This window comes from Pimephales promelas, chromosome 5, assembly GCF_988280905.1.
Source record: "Pimephales promelas chromosome 5, fPimPro1.hap1.1, whole genome shotgun sequence".
NCBI classification, from domain to species: Eukaryota; Metazoa; Chordata; class Actinopteri; order Cypriniformes; family Leuciscidae; genus Pimephales; species Pimephales promelas.
Window position 1 is genome coordinate 42,611,172 of NC_142773.1, and position 16,113 is coordinate 42,627,284.

At 33.0% G+C, this 16,113-nt stretch overlaps 1 protein-coding gene across 1 annotated transcript in view; it reads left to right on the plus strand.

Moving 5' to 3' along the window:
- The window catches only part of LOC120471303 (protein unc-13 homolog A), a 72,725-nt gene that overhangs the window by 52,829 nt on the left and 3,783 nt on the right, over positions 1–16,113 (plus strand). The window contains exons 25-38 of the mRNA XM_089131596.1: positions 1,172–1,299; positions 2,478–2,563; positions 3,804–3,930; positions 4,011–4,107; positions 5,761–5,904; positions 7,245–7,322; positions 7,575–7,652; positions 9,228–9,316; positions 9,877–10,023; positions 10,834–10,957; positions 12,141–12,197; positions 13,650–13,730; positions 13,806–13,953; positions 15,293–15,349. Of these exons, the coding sequence (XP_088987722.1) occupies positions 1,172–1,299; positions 2,478–2,563; positions 3,804–3,930; positions 4,011–4,107; positions 5,761–5,904; positions 7,245–7,322; positions 7,575–7,652; positions 9,228–9,316; positions 9,877–10,023; positions 10,834–10,957; positions 12,141–12,197; positions 13,650–13,730; positions 13,806–13,953; positions 15,293–15,349 (1,441 nt within the window). The remainder of the gene's footprint in view (positions 1–1,171; positions 1,300–2,477; positions 2,564–3,803; positions 3,931–4,010; positions 4,108–5,760; positions 5,905–7,244; positions 7,323–7,574; positions 7,653–9,227; positions 9,317–9,876; positions 10,024–10,833; positions 10,958–12,140; positions 12,198–13,649; positions 13,731–13,805; positions 13,954–15,292; positions 15,350–16,113) is intronic.

A 16,113-nucleotide genomic window follows, 5' to 3' on the forward strand; every position in this document is an offset into this window, starting at 1 on the left:
CCTAATTGGGACAATAAAGCCCTCCCTAACCCTAACCGATAAACACTTAATTATTAAACACACTTTATTTCCACTTTTCTTCATTATTATTGAGAATAAATGCCTTTCCGATCTGATATGTGATGGGAAAAGGGAGAAGAACGAGTCAAACACGGGGAAAAAAGCCATTAATGCATGAATAAAAAACACTGGGTTAAAACAACCCAAGGGCTGGGTAAATATAGGACAGAACACCACAGTTGGGTTGTTTATTTAGCCCATCATACTCTACTCGGTTGATTAATTTTTACTATAGTACTACTCTAAAAAAAATGCTAGTTTGTTTTAACCCAACTTTGGGTCAAACCCAGCCAATAGGTTACATTTTTTTAATTACATTTTTAACCCAATATTTGAGTTTGTCCGTATTTTACCCAAAATCGGATGAATTAATGTTTACGGATTAACTTAAATCCTCATAACTAATAAAATAATCTACATAATCACTGGTTTGCATGATAATTCCTTTATTTTTTTATTAGTTTTTTTGCATTATGGACCTTTAAGCATAAACTCATTTTAATCAATTCCTCATCCGATATCGCTTTGCTTCCCGAGTAAATGTGTCCTGATTTAAGAATGTTTGTACAGGAAAACAAGAAAAAGCACATAAATGTTTTGCAGTGCAGGTAGGGATGCACGATATATCGGCCAGCATATCGGTATCGGCCGATATATGTTCATTTTTAATGTTATCGTTATCGGCCTGGTAAGAAAATGTGGCCGATATATTAAAACCGATAAATAATGTGTTATTTCCTTCAGCTGAGACACTTGTTGAGAACTGTTTATGTTTTTGAATTTCTTGAAATATAATTGAAATCTCTTAAAAACATGTGCAGCGCAAAATATGGGCTATACAACACTATAATGAGAACATCATTATAATTGTGCGCTTGGGACGTGGATTTAATTGTGAGACTTTTGTTTTTGTAATCAGGCTCTCAAAATTAGATAAAAATTTGGATTTAAGTTTATCGGCCGATATATTGGTTATCGGCTTTCAAATATAAAGAATTATCGGTTATCGGTATCAGCCAAAATTGTCATATCGGTGCATCCCTAAGTGCAGGTATATTGTCGTGTTGGTGTATTTGACATGAACGTAACTCTTGTTTGTGGTGTTATCCAGGCGAAGACGGTTCCTCCTGATGAACAGGGCCCGAGTGTAAAGAACCTGGACTTCTGGTCCAAACTCATCACCCTCATCGTCTCCATTATAGAGGAGGACAAGAACTCCTACACACCCTGTTTGAACCAGTGAGTGTGTGTTCATCCCAAGCTCTCTCTTGAATCAACACTGACTCAAACTGCAGTTCCTCCACTGGCCACTAGAGGCGCTGCAGAAGAGAGTCAGTCCCATTGACCTGCATGTTAAAATGCCCAACTTTACAGCAGAAATAAACATGTTTACAGTGTTTTTGGTCTATATCGCTAATTTTGCCCTTCATGACGACTGTGAGACGGGTGAAATATTTTATAACTGATCCGTTTAAATTATATTAAGCCTTATTAAAGCGCTGCATAATTAAGGGCGTGGCCACTTGAGTGACAGGTGGATTCCTGCTGATGTCACTGCTAGCGTCGTGTCACCTCAGCTAATCCGCCTCGCTGCACATTTACGTTATCCGGGAGTGATGCGGCCAAGATGGAGACGGATGGCTCCGCCCACTTTGGGCTTCAAAAATGCTCTTCAGAAACACTACGGGTGACGTCACACACACACACACACGCTACGTCCATATTTTTTTTACAGTCCATGGTTCAGAGCCGAGATAATGATGCTGAAATTTGGGTTCCGAATTTGAAGTTGATATCACAAAAATTGAGGTTCAATACCTAATTTATAGGGGTGTATCACTATATATCACAATACAACAATATATATCCAGGATAGTGACATTAAATATTGCGGATAGTTCACCAAAAATAAAAAAATTCAGAGTTTTAGTGTCAGAACTATTAAACTACTATATATAATGTTTAATATATTGTATAATAATGCAATAATAGTGTGTGTCCTGATAATGCCGAATATCTGATGTCACCAATAAAAAGTGTCCGACATTATTATAAATATATGTAGTCAGTGACAGAGTAAAGCATATTGGTCTAAAATAATTCAGTATTTCAGCTTCAGAATCATGAATATCGTTATTCTGGCGTCTCTATTGTCCAAAACTATTCATTTACACACACGATGTAACATCACATTTATGGTCAGTTTTTTGATACTCAGTTTTTGGAGTATCGCAATAATATCGTATCGTGAGTTCAGTATCGAATCGTGACATGAGGGCATCATTACACCCTTATTCATTTATGATGATTACTAAAGTAAAAAAGCACCAAGTTACACTGACAGTTCCCAATGATTGAAGATATACAAGAGTTAAGCAGCTGATATGAATGAAGTGTGTGTGTGTGTGTGTGTGTAGGTTCCCTCAGGAGCTGAACGTGGGAAAGATCAGTGCCGAGGTGATGTGGAACATGTTTGCTCAGGATATGAAGTACGCTATGGAAGGTAAACGGACACACACACACACACACACACACACACACACACACACACACTGCACGTGGTATCCTCATAGGAGTGTTTACGTTTCAATGATGCCGTGTACAAAAAGTTTCACTTTAGCATGAGGATTTATTCAGGTACGTAATATTAGTGCCGACTCTCTTGCACAACTGATTCTGAATCACAACTGACGAGTGCTATAGCCAATCAGAACACAGCATACGCTGTCCGTGGCATGCGATTGGTTCGTAGTAGAATGTAAGAATACTACACTGAGATCAGACTTGCTTGTTAAAATGTGTTCTTTTCTTCATATAATGTATTTATTTTTAACTTACCTATTATGTTTTACAATATGCTATTATTTATTTATTTGTATCTATTACATTAATTATTATTTTTAGTTTTGTTGTAATTTGAGGTTTGTTTGAATCTGCCTTCTTTATTTACTTGTTTCTTTCTTTATTTCTTTTTATTTATTATTTTATATTATTATATTAACTATTATTATTTGTGATTTATTGATTGTTTATTTAAAAATTTTATCTTGTCTCTCTTTGAGTTTTGTTTAAACCCGTCTCAAAATGTTTATTTTTCTATTTTTTTTATTTATTTAAATTTTTTATAAAAAATTAATAGCTTATATTTCATTGTATTATATTATAAGTGATTTTTTTTACTTATTATTTCTTGACACTTCTAACATTGTTTTATTTTTGTCATAATTTAAGGTTTGTCTCAGATAATATTTAATTGCTAAATCTCTACACTCCTTTGACAAGCTTATGTTTTTAGTTCTGCTTTGTGACAAGTTTATTTATTTACTTATTTTGTTTTGTTAATTTCTTCCAATATACATTTATCCATTTATTTATTTGTATTTATTATATTAATTAATATTTTTTGTGATTTATTTATTGTTTTTTCTATATATCTTTTTAATTTTTAAAATGTGCACTATTCTATTTATTTGTATTTATTGAATGTGATTTTTTTTATTATGTTTTAGTTCTCAAATTGCTTGAATCTTTGTCTTAAAATCTTTATTTTTCTGTTATTAATTTATATTTTTATTGAACTATTTTTAAGATTATTATATGATTTATTTACTTTTTAATTGGGTTTAATTAGGTTTAATTGCATTTTTCTAAGAAAGAAGTGAGTGTTAAAAGGTCTGGGAATCAAACTCCACTTCTCATGTGTGATGAATCGTGTTTTCTGTGCTCTACTTCCTGTCTGTCAGAGCACGAGAAACAACGTCTGTGCAAGAGCGCCGACTACATGAACCTGCACTTCAAGGTGAAATGGCTTTACAACGAATACTGCAAGGAGCTGCTGTACTTCCAGGACCGTGTGCCGGAGTACCCGGCGTAAGAGCGTTTCTTATAGACGAGTAGTGTGATAGTGTGTGTCTCTCAGCGTCTGAACCGCTTTATCTGTGTGTGGACAGATGGTTTGAGCCCTTCGTGATCCTGTGGCTGGATGAGAACGAGGAAGTTTCCAGAGATTTCCTGCACGGCGCTCTGGTCCGGGACGCAAAGGACGGGGTAAATATCATCCTGGTGTTTTATCACAAGTCCAATTAGCCTAAAATATTCATAAAACCGACCACAAACTTGTGCAAAAGCAATTCTGGAGACCCGAGTTTAAACAGAAAATATGATTTTGAAATTATAAATAATAGACTCACGCTCATATACAAACGTAGACTGCCACTATTAAGGTAATGCAATATCAATAAGAATCACTCTGATTCACTTTAAAGTCCCTGTAGTCAATCATTTCATCCCATAAAACTCATCTTTGATCACCAAAATTACATATTTTGTGGATTCTTCATGCCTTAAAATATCTTGAATGTAACTCGACACCCTTGCCTCATTTAGTATGCATGGTTCTATGAATATGCAAATGAGCCCCGCCTCCCCTCACTCACTGGTTGTCGATCACACGTTGATCTGATTGGTTACAAGGTCGTTTGTGACGTCAGAAACACCAGCGATTTCAAAGCGTGTTTTTGAGACTGTCTTTAGTTTTAAGGAGGAAATATGAACTTCACTTATGAACTTACACATGGTGTGTGTTAAAGCGAATTAAATAGACACATAAACAACATTAAAAGATGCATTTTCACCACAGGGGGACTTTATAATTTATGTATTATATATAATATTTCCTAATTTAATTCAAGGATTACCAAACTTCCTCCCTGAGATTTGAAGTTAATATTTAAATAATTTAACAACACAACACACACTGAAAAAAATGTATTTCTGCTCTGGTTTTTGCTCTGGTTCAAGATACTTTTACTTGAGATGGGAAATTACTGAATATATTAAGTCAATATTTTAAGAGTTTTAAATTTTATTTGAGATATATATATATATATATATATATATATATATATATATATATACAGTTATTGCTTAAAACTAGGGCTGTCAAACAATTAATTGCGTCCAAAATAAAAGTTTGTGTTTACATAATAAATATATATATATATACACACACATATGCATGTATATTTAAGAAAAAAATATTATTTATATCTAAAATATTTATATATATAATTTAAACCTATATACAGTATATACTTGAAAATATTTCTTAAATATATACAAGCATGTGTGTGTGTGTATTTATATATATATATATATAAAATAATTATACACAGTGCGCTCACATATATTATGTAAAGACAAACTTTTATTTTGGATGCGATTAATTGCGATTAATCGTTTGACAGCCCTACTTAAAACAAGAACAAATATCTGCCGATGAATTATTGGTATTTCTTATTTTTAAGCATGAACTCAACTTAAAACAAAAACGCAATATCTTCAGTCATTTTGCTTCTTCATAAATGCGTCTTGATTTATACATTTTTAGATATTTGAATTGTTTTTCACGACATGCAGCTAGACAAATAAAACCGTCTTTAGTGAGTGTTTTAAGCGGTTGATTTGAATGAATGAATGAATGAATTTATTTATTTGATCAGGGACAATGCACAAAAAATCATTGATCTAAGAAAGAAGAGATGACATGTGCCAGGTTATAGCAAAAAATATGCTAGTTTCTGCCTGCAGTCCCTGGACAGGTTGATGGTATACTTACAACAATTAAAAATTATATACAAAATTATAATACACAGTTGATTCGAACACAGAAGCATTTGTCTTGTGTGTGTGTGTGTGCAGTTTCAGCCGACGTCAGAGCACGCGCTCTTCTCCTGCTCGGTGGTGGACGTCTTCTCTCAGCTCAACCAGAGCTTCGAGATCATCAGGAAGCTGGAGTGTCCGGATCCTCAGATCGTGGGGAATTACATGAAGAGGTTTGCTAAGGTGACACGCGATCACGAGTGTGACGAGTTCATTCAGTCAGGGGGGTTTTATAAGTCAATACGGTATTATTATTGGTCTTTTGCTCGCACTAAACAGTGCCTCCATTATGCTTTCTCAGATATTCCCTTTCATGCAGTGTGTATTAAAGCTGTTTGTAAATGTAAAAGATCTGTGCAGATAATAATAATAAACTTTATTTATTTTAATAATAATAATAAACTTTATTTAATTAAATTTAATAATAATAATAAACTTTATTTAATTAAATGTAATAATAATAATAATAAACTTTATTTAATTAAATTTAATAATAATAAACTTTATTTAATTAAATTTAATAATAATAATAATAAACTTTATTTAATTAAATTTAATAATAATAATAATAAACTTTATTTAATTTAATTTAATAATAATAATAATAAACTTTATTTAATTTCGTTTAATAATAATAATAATAATAATAAACTTTATTTAATTTCATTTAATAATAATAAACTTTATTTAATTAAATTTAATAATAATAATACAATTTATTTAATTAATTTTAATACTAATAATACTAATAATAAACTTTATTTAATTTAATAATAATAATAATAAACTTTATTTAATTAAATTTAATTTAATGATAATAATAAACTTTATTTAATTAAATTTAATAATAATAATAATTAAATTTAATTTAATTTCATTTAATAATAATACAAATAAACTTTATTTAATTTCGTTTAATAATAATAATAATAATAAACTTTATTTAATTTAATTTAATAATAATAAACTTTATTTTATTTAATTTAATAATAATAAACTTTATTTAATTAAATTTAATAATAATAATAAACTTTATTTAATTAAATTTAATAATAATAACAATAAACTTTATTTAATTTAATTTATTAATAATAATAATAATAATAAACTTTATTTTCTATAGCACCTTTAAAAGTAGCATCTCAAAGCGCTTCACAAGAATAGAAACATGATCAAACATACAATTATACAAACAATGCATTCATGACAGAAAAAAATAAAATACCAAATAAAAACATATTATGAAATGTTCGAATAATAATAATAATGTGGCAATATGCTTGATAAAGCAATCAAGTTTGTGGAGTGGTTGAAATGGGCAGATGTGGGTTGCGATTGTCACTCCTGAACTGTGTGTGTGTGTACAGAACGTGAACTGACTTTATCTGCAGTGTGAACGTGGCTAATGCAAATCCATCAAATATGAGACAAACTCAGTATCTCTAATAGACCATAATGTCATGTGTTGTTGTATTAAAGTTGAACGGTTCCTCTAATCACGCGACTATTTTTCTTTCTTTCAGACCATCGGAAATGTTCTTCTGTCGTACGCTGACATCATCACCAAGGATTTCCCCACACACTGCAAGAAGGAGAAAGTGGTGCGTCACATTCATGCATTTACATTTATAACAGGCTCATAATGAAATCTCTTGGGATGTGTGTGTGCTGGTGAGCTATTAGATGGAGATATTGTAATTATTGGAGTGACTCTCAGAGGAAGACACACACACACACACGACTATGAATTTTTCACATTTAGCACTATTCGTTGCTTTCTATTGCTGCAGGGATTTCTTTAATAGCTTGTGTGTGTTAATGTTATTTAACTTCCTCTACTCTGTTATTTTCAGCCTTGCATCATAATTAATAATATCCAGCAGCTGCGAGTCCAGTTGGAGAAGATGTTCGAGGCTATGGGAGGGAAAGGCGTGAGTTCACTTTAAAACATGACATCTTGAAGATTTCTGAAGTCCCATGATGCTTTGCGTGAAGATTTTTTTTTTCTTCACAAATTTGGGGTCACTACAATTTTTTATGAAAGAAGTCTCTTATTATAATTATTTATTGGTACCACTTTACTTGAATGGGTGTGCATAATCTTTTGTGACATTATTATCGTCACTTTTGATTATTAATTTCAATATTTAATTTGAACGGTAGTTTATATGTAAATAGGGTGCGTCAGGATACAGTCCGATCTGGTTTGATGTCAATAATAGCAAACATCATTGGCTCCAACATGGAAACTGGATATTACAAACCAAATTGAAGTTTATGAAAGTGCACATGAGATATGATCACTTATATTCAGTGTAAAAACATCATATTTCTCTGCATCAGGCGGAAGCAATCAGTCTGTAAATACATTAGTTTAACTCTTTTTATTGGTGTTTTACCAATCAGAAAGAAAATGGATAACAATACAGAGTATTTTTTTTAAATGCAAAAGATATCAGTAAATACATTAAAAATAAATATGTAATACATATTACAGGTTCAGAAATCCATGTTTTCATTCATTCATCAAACATCAGAGTCTCGTCCCTCCTGTTCTGTTCATCCATAAATTCTCGCATAAAACATTCCCACACTCCGTCTTTAGCACAATCTCAGATCTTGCCATTTTTACTTTTTTATCCGAATTCTGAGATCTCACAAATTTTTACCTTTTTCTACGAATTCTGAGTTCTCGCAATTTTTACTTTTTTCTCCGAATTCTGAGTTCATATCTCGCAATTTTTACTTTTTTTCTCCGAATTCTGAGTTCATATCTCACAATTTTTACTTTTTTCTCAGAATTCTGAGATCTTGCAATTTTTACTTTTTTATCCGAATTCTGAGTTCTCGCAATTTTTACTTTTTTCTCCGAATTCTGAGTTCATATCTCGCAATTTTTACTTTTTTCTACGAATTCTGAGTGTATATCTCGCAATTTTTACTTTTTTTCTCCGAATTCTGAGTTCATATCTCACAATTTTTACTTTTTTCTCAGAATTCTGAGATCTTGCAATTTTTACTTTTTTTATCCGAATTCTGAGATCTCCCAAATTTTTACCTTTTTCTACGAATTCTGAGTTCTCGCAATTTTTACTTTTTTCGCGGGGCTTCAGTTTTAAACGATTGGCGTTGACATTGGCGGGAAACGAGCCGCAGTGCATGTTATAAAAGTCAGGTCACAATACAGATTCAAAGTTTACAGTGATAAACAGGAAAATGAATGTTGATTGTTGTAAAATAAATTAAAAAAACCAGCTCTACAGAAGACAATAGTTACAATATTAATCTCAGTTCAGTTCAATAATATTGTCAATGTGGCAAATCTCAACAATAGTGTCATAATTCAGCTCTAATCAATGCTATTTCCTAATATATTAGTTGTCTTTAAAACCCCAACTAAGCAAGATGAAGTTTTTACTACAGTTAAGTAAACATAGAAAATCAGACTCTGATAATTATATCAAATCATCCTCATAATTATGATTTTTTTTTTCTTTTTTTTGCAGTTAAATGTGGAGGCCAGTGACTTTCTGAAGGATCTGCAGATCAAACTGAACAATGTGATGGATGACCTCAGCAGGGTGTTTGCCGTCAGGTTGGTATTTTGTGGGTTTAAAGTTCTAGAAGTTATAATCTTATTTATGTTCTTAACAGAGTTTTTTATGTTTGTAGTATTATGTTTTTAAATAAAAAAGTGCTTTCTCAGATGTTCCTGAAACGAGTCGTCAGTCATTCAGTCTCACTTCTTGCTGAACCTGCGCAGGTTTGGAACTAATTAGCATAATGCCAGCCTCTGGTCTTGATTGGCTGAACAGAGTCTCTTAGCTCCGCCCTCAAACACTAGTGTATCTGAGACTGGAAGAGTTCGGTTCGTGTTGTTCGTGTCAAGAGCTGAGATTCAGATATGATAATGAGTGTTCGGTTTCTGACCAATCACAGCAGACTGTGCCATCTGACCAATCAGAGCAGGGCAGCTCTCAGAGAGGCGGGGTTTAGAGGGACTGAATCTTCAAATGAACTGTTTCAGACTCTGAGAGAAAAGAGCTGACGCTGCAGTGGAGATTATGAGGAAATAACACGTTTAAAATAGTATATTAGGGCCACTTTAAAATCCAAACTCCTCCTCCACTATAAGGTGATTGTCTCTGTGTGTAGTTTCCAGCCGCACATCGAGGAGAGTGTGAAGGAGATGGGGGATATCCTGAGTCAGGTGAAAGGAGCGGTTCCCACTAACGGGAACGGCGGATTAGCTCAGGACGCCGACAACGTCCTGCAACCCATCATGGACTTCCTGGACAGCAAGTGAGCGACGCATGCGTAACCGTACTTCCTTTCACTGAGGACAGTTCTCTTAACTTTATTACTTTTTGTCATACATCATTTTGGTCACACTTTATTTTAAGGTGTCCGTGTTACAGTGGAATTAGGGGTGTGCGATATGACGATTTTTAATCGTGGACAATTAAAATGTCTCCACGATCTGCTTTTGAAGAAATATCGTAGTATCGTGTTACAGTGCATTCTATCAGTTCAGTTCTGGCGCCTCGTCTCAACTGTACAACGCGACGTAGCCTACACATGATCACACGTTAATAGGTACGGGACACCGCAATTCACAAAAGTTCATTATTTGCATAATAAGCCTTGCCGGTTAAACATTTAATTCACGCGCTGATGCGCTGTTCTAACGTGCGCTTTCCTATTTCTTTCACCCTTTTATTGATAGACAGTGTTATTGTGTGAGAGATTATTTATAGGCTATATGTTAGTGTGAAATTGAACACTATTCCAATGTTATTTTCAAGAATAATTTTTCCACTTTTCCATATTGATAAGAGCATTAAAATGAGAAAAAAATAATGTAACAAAAAGAAATCAAGAGACATTTAGAATAGATAAAAATGTGCGATTAATCGCGATTAAATATTTTAATCGTTTGACAGCACTAATGTATAAATATACACACACACTCACAAAAAGACATACTCACACATAAACGCACACACTCATACACACTCACATATCTATTTTATAATGATGATGTCTGTGTGTCTGTGTGTTAATAATGATGTGTTTGTGTGTTAATAATGCTGATGTGTGTTCTTCCGTCAGTCTGACTCTGTTCGCTAAGATCTGTGAGAAGACGGTTCTCAAGCGAGTGTTGAAGGAACTGTGGAAACTGGTGATGAACACCATGGAGAAAACCATCGTCCTGCCGCCACTGACCGACCAAACGGTGTGTGTTCAGCACACACGCACACACACACACACACATTCACTCACTCACTGACTCACTCACTTACACACAGACACACTCACACTCACTCACACACACACACACACACCGCTGTAGTGATCCTGCCTTCTCAGTTTATTTACTGCACATGTAATCAGACGCTAGTTCATCATGACTTTCATTCTTCTCTTATTTCTCTTCATCATCATCATTCTCTTGTCCATCTTTCACCAGATTGTTGTAAGTATAAATCTGTGTGTGTCTGTCTGAGGTGTGTGTGCGTGTGTGTCATTTGGTCTGATTCTGTCGTTCTGCCTCCAGATCACCATCATCTCTCTCTCTCTCTCCCTCTCTCTCTCTCAATTTCAATTCAATTCAATATAGCTTTATTAGCATGACTGTGTAACACAATGTTGCCAAAGCATCAACATATTATATATAAATAATAGAACAAACACACAGAACATATATGTATGGATCACGTCATATAGATCATGTCATATATATCTCTCTCTCTCTCTCTCCCTCAAGCATGACACACAGAGATTGTCTTCTGTTAATCCTGTTGGATGTCTCCCGTTACACACACACACTCTTCTCAGCCTGAACTTCCTGTCTCTCCTCTCACTACTTCCTGTTTCTCTGTGTTTCTCTGTAACTGTAATCCAGCAGAGCGAGTCTGGATCAGGGTTTCAATTGTCACCTAAAACCATTAAACATCTTCGTTACTTGAAATAAAACAGTCCTATATATATATATATATATATATATATACTGTATATATATATATTTTAGGAACTTCGAGAAATTGTAGTGTTTTTTTTTTTTGTTCTAAATAATTTTTTTCCTTCAGTTTTTACATTATTTTAATTACATTTTTTTTATTTAATTAATAGCTTTTCATCAACTCACAAACTCTGCCTTTATCTGATTAGTTGTAATCGCTGTAAACAACTGTTGATGAAAATGCTTTGCAATTCCATGCATTATTCCCGCACATGTGAGAAAATAATATCCAATCAGTTTTACCAACTTACTATACAAGTTAATATACTTATGATTAAAAATCTGACGTTCATGTAAATCTCCAGCTGATTCCTCTGGTCCATGTGAAGCAGTAACCACAGACGAGTGTTAATTAATGACTTCTCTCTGTGTGTGTGTGTGTGTTCCTGGTTTGTAGGGCACACAGCTCATCTTTAACGCTGCTAAAGAGTTGGGTCAGCTCTCCAAACTAAAGGTGCGTTCATAAAGAAAGGAGTTTTAACTATGCAAGCTCGTTTCTGCCACATTTTGACTTTTTGTCTCACAATTCTGACTTTGTTTCTCACAATTGCTCATTTATATCTCACAATTGCAATTATGAATCTTGCAATTAATTTTTTTCCATCATGGAGTAAAAATAAATGAAAAAGTAATTGACTTTTTATTTCCCCTACAATTTAACAAATGACATCTTGCAGATTTAATTTTTATTCTCAGACTTCTAAGTTTATATCTTGCAATTTTTACTTTTTTCTCCGAATTCTGGGATCTCGCAATTTTTACTTTTTTTCTAAGAATTCTGAGTTTATATCTCGCAATTTTTACTTTTTTCTCGGAATTCTGAGTTTATATCTCACAATTTTTACTTCTTTCTCAGAATTCTGGGATCTCGCAATTTTTACTTTTTTTCTCCGAATTCTGAGTTTATATCTCACAATTTTTACTTTTTTCTCAGAATTCTGGGATCTCGCAATTTTTACTTTTTTCTCCGAATTCTGGGATCTCGCAATTTTTACTTTTTTTCTCAAAATTCTGAGTTCATATCTCGCAATTTTTACTTTTTTCTCCGAATTCTGGGATCTCGCAATTTTTACTTTTTTTCTCAAAATTCTGAGTTCATATCTCGCAATTTTTACTTTTTTCTCCGAATTCTGGGATCTCGCAATTTTTACTTTTTTTCTCAGAATTCTGGAATCTCGCAATTTTTACTTTTTTCTCCGAATTCTGGGATCTCGCAATTTTTACTTTTTTTCTCAAAATTCTGAGTTCATATCTCGCAATTTTTACTTTTTTCTCAGAATTCTGGGATCTCGCAATTTTCACTTTTTTTCTCCGAATTCTGAGTTTATATCTCGCAATTTTTACTTTTTTCTCGGAATTCTGGGATCTCACAATTTTTACTTTTTTTCTTCGAATTCTGGGATCTCGCAATTTTTACTTTTTTCTCCGAATTCTGGGATCTCGGAATTTTTACTTTTTTTCTCATAATTCTGAGTTTATATCTCGCAATTTTTACTTTTTTTCTCAGAATTCTCAGTTTATATCTCGTAATTTTTACTTTTTCCTCTGAAATGTGAGTTTATATCTCGCAACTTTTACTTTTTTTCTCAGAATTCTGAGATCTCACAATTTTTACTTTTTTCTCAGAATTCTCAGTTTATATCTTGAAATTTTTACTTTTTTTCCCGAATTCTAAGTTTATATCTCACAATTTTAAACTTTTTTTTTTCTCAGACTTCGGAGTTTACATTTCACAATTTTTACCTTTTTCCTCAGAATTCTGAGTTTATATCTTGCAATTTTTCACTTTTTTCTCAGATTTCTGAGTTTAATCTCGCAATTTTGATATTTCTCAGATTTCTGAGTTCATATAATAAACACTCCTGACTAGACTTTCATAAGGATGCTGTCTGTTTGTGTCTGTTAGGAGCACATGGTGCGAGAGGAGGCCAAGGCGTTGTCCCCTAAACAGTGTGCAATCATCGAGCTCGCACTGGACACTATAAAGGTACATGCACACACACGTTCAGAATCAGCCTGCCTGTAATCAGGACACTGACAGGGTTTTTTGTGTGTGTAACAGCAATACTTCCACGCGGGTGGTGTGGGTCTGAAGAAGACGTTTCTGGAGAAGAGTCCGGACCTGCAGTCTCTGCGATATGCACTGTCTCTCTACACACAGGCCACCGACAAACTCATCAGGAAGTTTGTCCAGTCTCAACACACTCAGGGTGCGTCACAATCTCATTATGTTTTTGCATTCTAGGACTGATGTTTTGTATTTAATTTTGCCCTGTTGTTTCTGTGTTCTTGTTTCCTGTGTTTAGTTTCTGTTTCCTTTGTTCTAAGTTGTGTCCCAAATGAGGCATTATACACTTACACACTACAGGTGAAACCTGAAAAATGTGAATCTAGTGCAAAAGTTACTTTATTTCAGTAATTCAACTTAAAATGTGAAACCAATATATTATATAGACTCATTACATGCAAAGTGAGATATTTCAAGCCTTTATTTGTTATAATTTTGATGATTATGGCTTACAGATTATGAAAGTTTTCACAATATTCTAATTTTTTGAGTTTCCCTTGTATGTACTTCTGTACTCAATCGTGTAGTGTATGAACTTTATATGGTTATTTTGCCATTCATCATCAGAGTCTGAAGCCCCTCCCCCTCTGTTGCGTAATTAAAGCTGAAGCGTCCAACACTCCACACTTCGTTTGATTGGTTAATTAAAAGCACCATCTTGGCATTTAAAGTGCATTATTTCTATTTGCCATTTTCAGTGTGAACACACTCGCTCTTTATACTAAAAAATGACAGTGCATAACTATACGAATTGTGACAAAGCTCTAGTCCTTGTTTGTGTCTATAGTTACTGATTATGTTATGTATTATATTTTTCCCACTATTTTTTTTAAAATAGTAACATTTTTAAAAATTATATATATATTTTTAGAAATATTATTTATTAATTTATTATTTTTCTATTTTTGTTTATAAATATTTAAACTTGTTTATATATATAAATATGAACTTATATTTATTTTATATAAAATAGCTAAATTTATCAGAAATTGTCAGAGATTTTAGATTAAGATTTTTATTAATTAATTTCCCTTTTATTGGTTTTTATTTATGATTTATAAAGGCATAATTTTCTATTTTATGTTTATAAATATCCTAGTATAAATGTATTTATATTCAGATATAAATATATTTTTGAATTTATATTTCTTTTATTTAATTTACATTTGTTTTTACAAAATAGTTGAATTTATCAGAAATGATTCAGAATGATTTTGGCTGCTGCAAATGGATTTTCAGGTGTTTATGATTTATGAAGGGCATATTTTAGCCAACTTATTTACATTTTATATCAAACACTGTAATTTATCATAAATCAGTGTTGCGACTTATTCACAATACACCACAGCCACAGTACCTTATTGATTACATATCTATCTATATGTGTGTGTGTGTGTGTGTGTGTGTGTGTGTGTGTGGTCTGTTTCTCTTTTTCCTCACACATGTCAGTGATGATTACGTTCTCTTCCTATTCTCTTTAGTTCATGGCGGTAAAGGCGTGCGATACACTCACAGTGAAGACGTTTATCCGGAGAAAGGTACGTGTCCGCAGAGCATTGATATTAATGCATGCAAATATTCATTTACATATTCATGTGAATATTATGGTCTGCATAGAAGCATCTAGCTGAAATACACTGTGAGATTTACCCAAACTAAAAGAAGTTTTTTGCATGTAATTTGCATCTAATTTCGACAAGAATCATGTTCACATGAGAGTCTCAAATATGATCATCTGGCTTTTAAGGAAGGATTATTAGTCTCAATCATCATGCATTGCATTATTATTATTATTATTTTTTTTAAACAGTGATTTGATCACAAAACTAAGCATATAAATATCATCTAAAAGACATATTGTTGGCAGATACTGATGTGTAATGCCTGTTGTGCACACACTGCCCTCTGCTGGATCAGCCTCTAATAGCAATCCTTTAGATGTTTAGCAACTTTTTATGAGTATTATAGTTGGCCCCTTTGCTATTTCTTTATGAGGGAGTATTTATATTTATAATATTTATAATGGCATAAATTCTACGTGGGATCTCAATATCTCAGCTCTGGAAGGGTCTAGAGCCTCCATTTTTGCACGCAGGTCTAAGTCTCATGGCCCTCTATCAGAATCCAGAGTTTCAAGAAGATTGGAGAAACTTAATTTCTCACCCCGAAAAAAAAAAATGAAAAGGGTACCTCTGTCGTTTTTTTTTTTTTTCGTGTCGAAATTTTGAATTGATCTGATCTTCTTGAAACTCTGGATTCTGATAGAGGGCCGTGAGACTTAGACCTGAGTGTAAAAATGGAG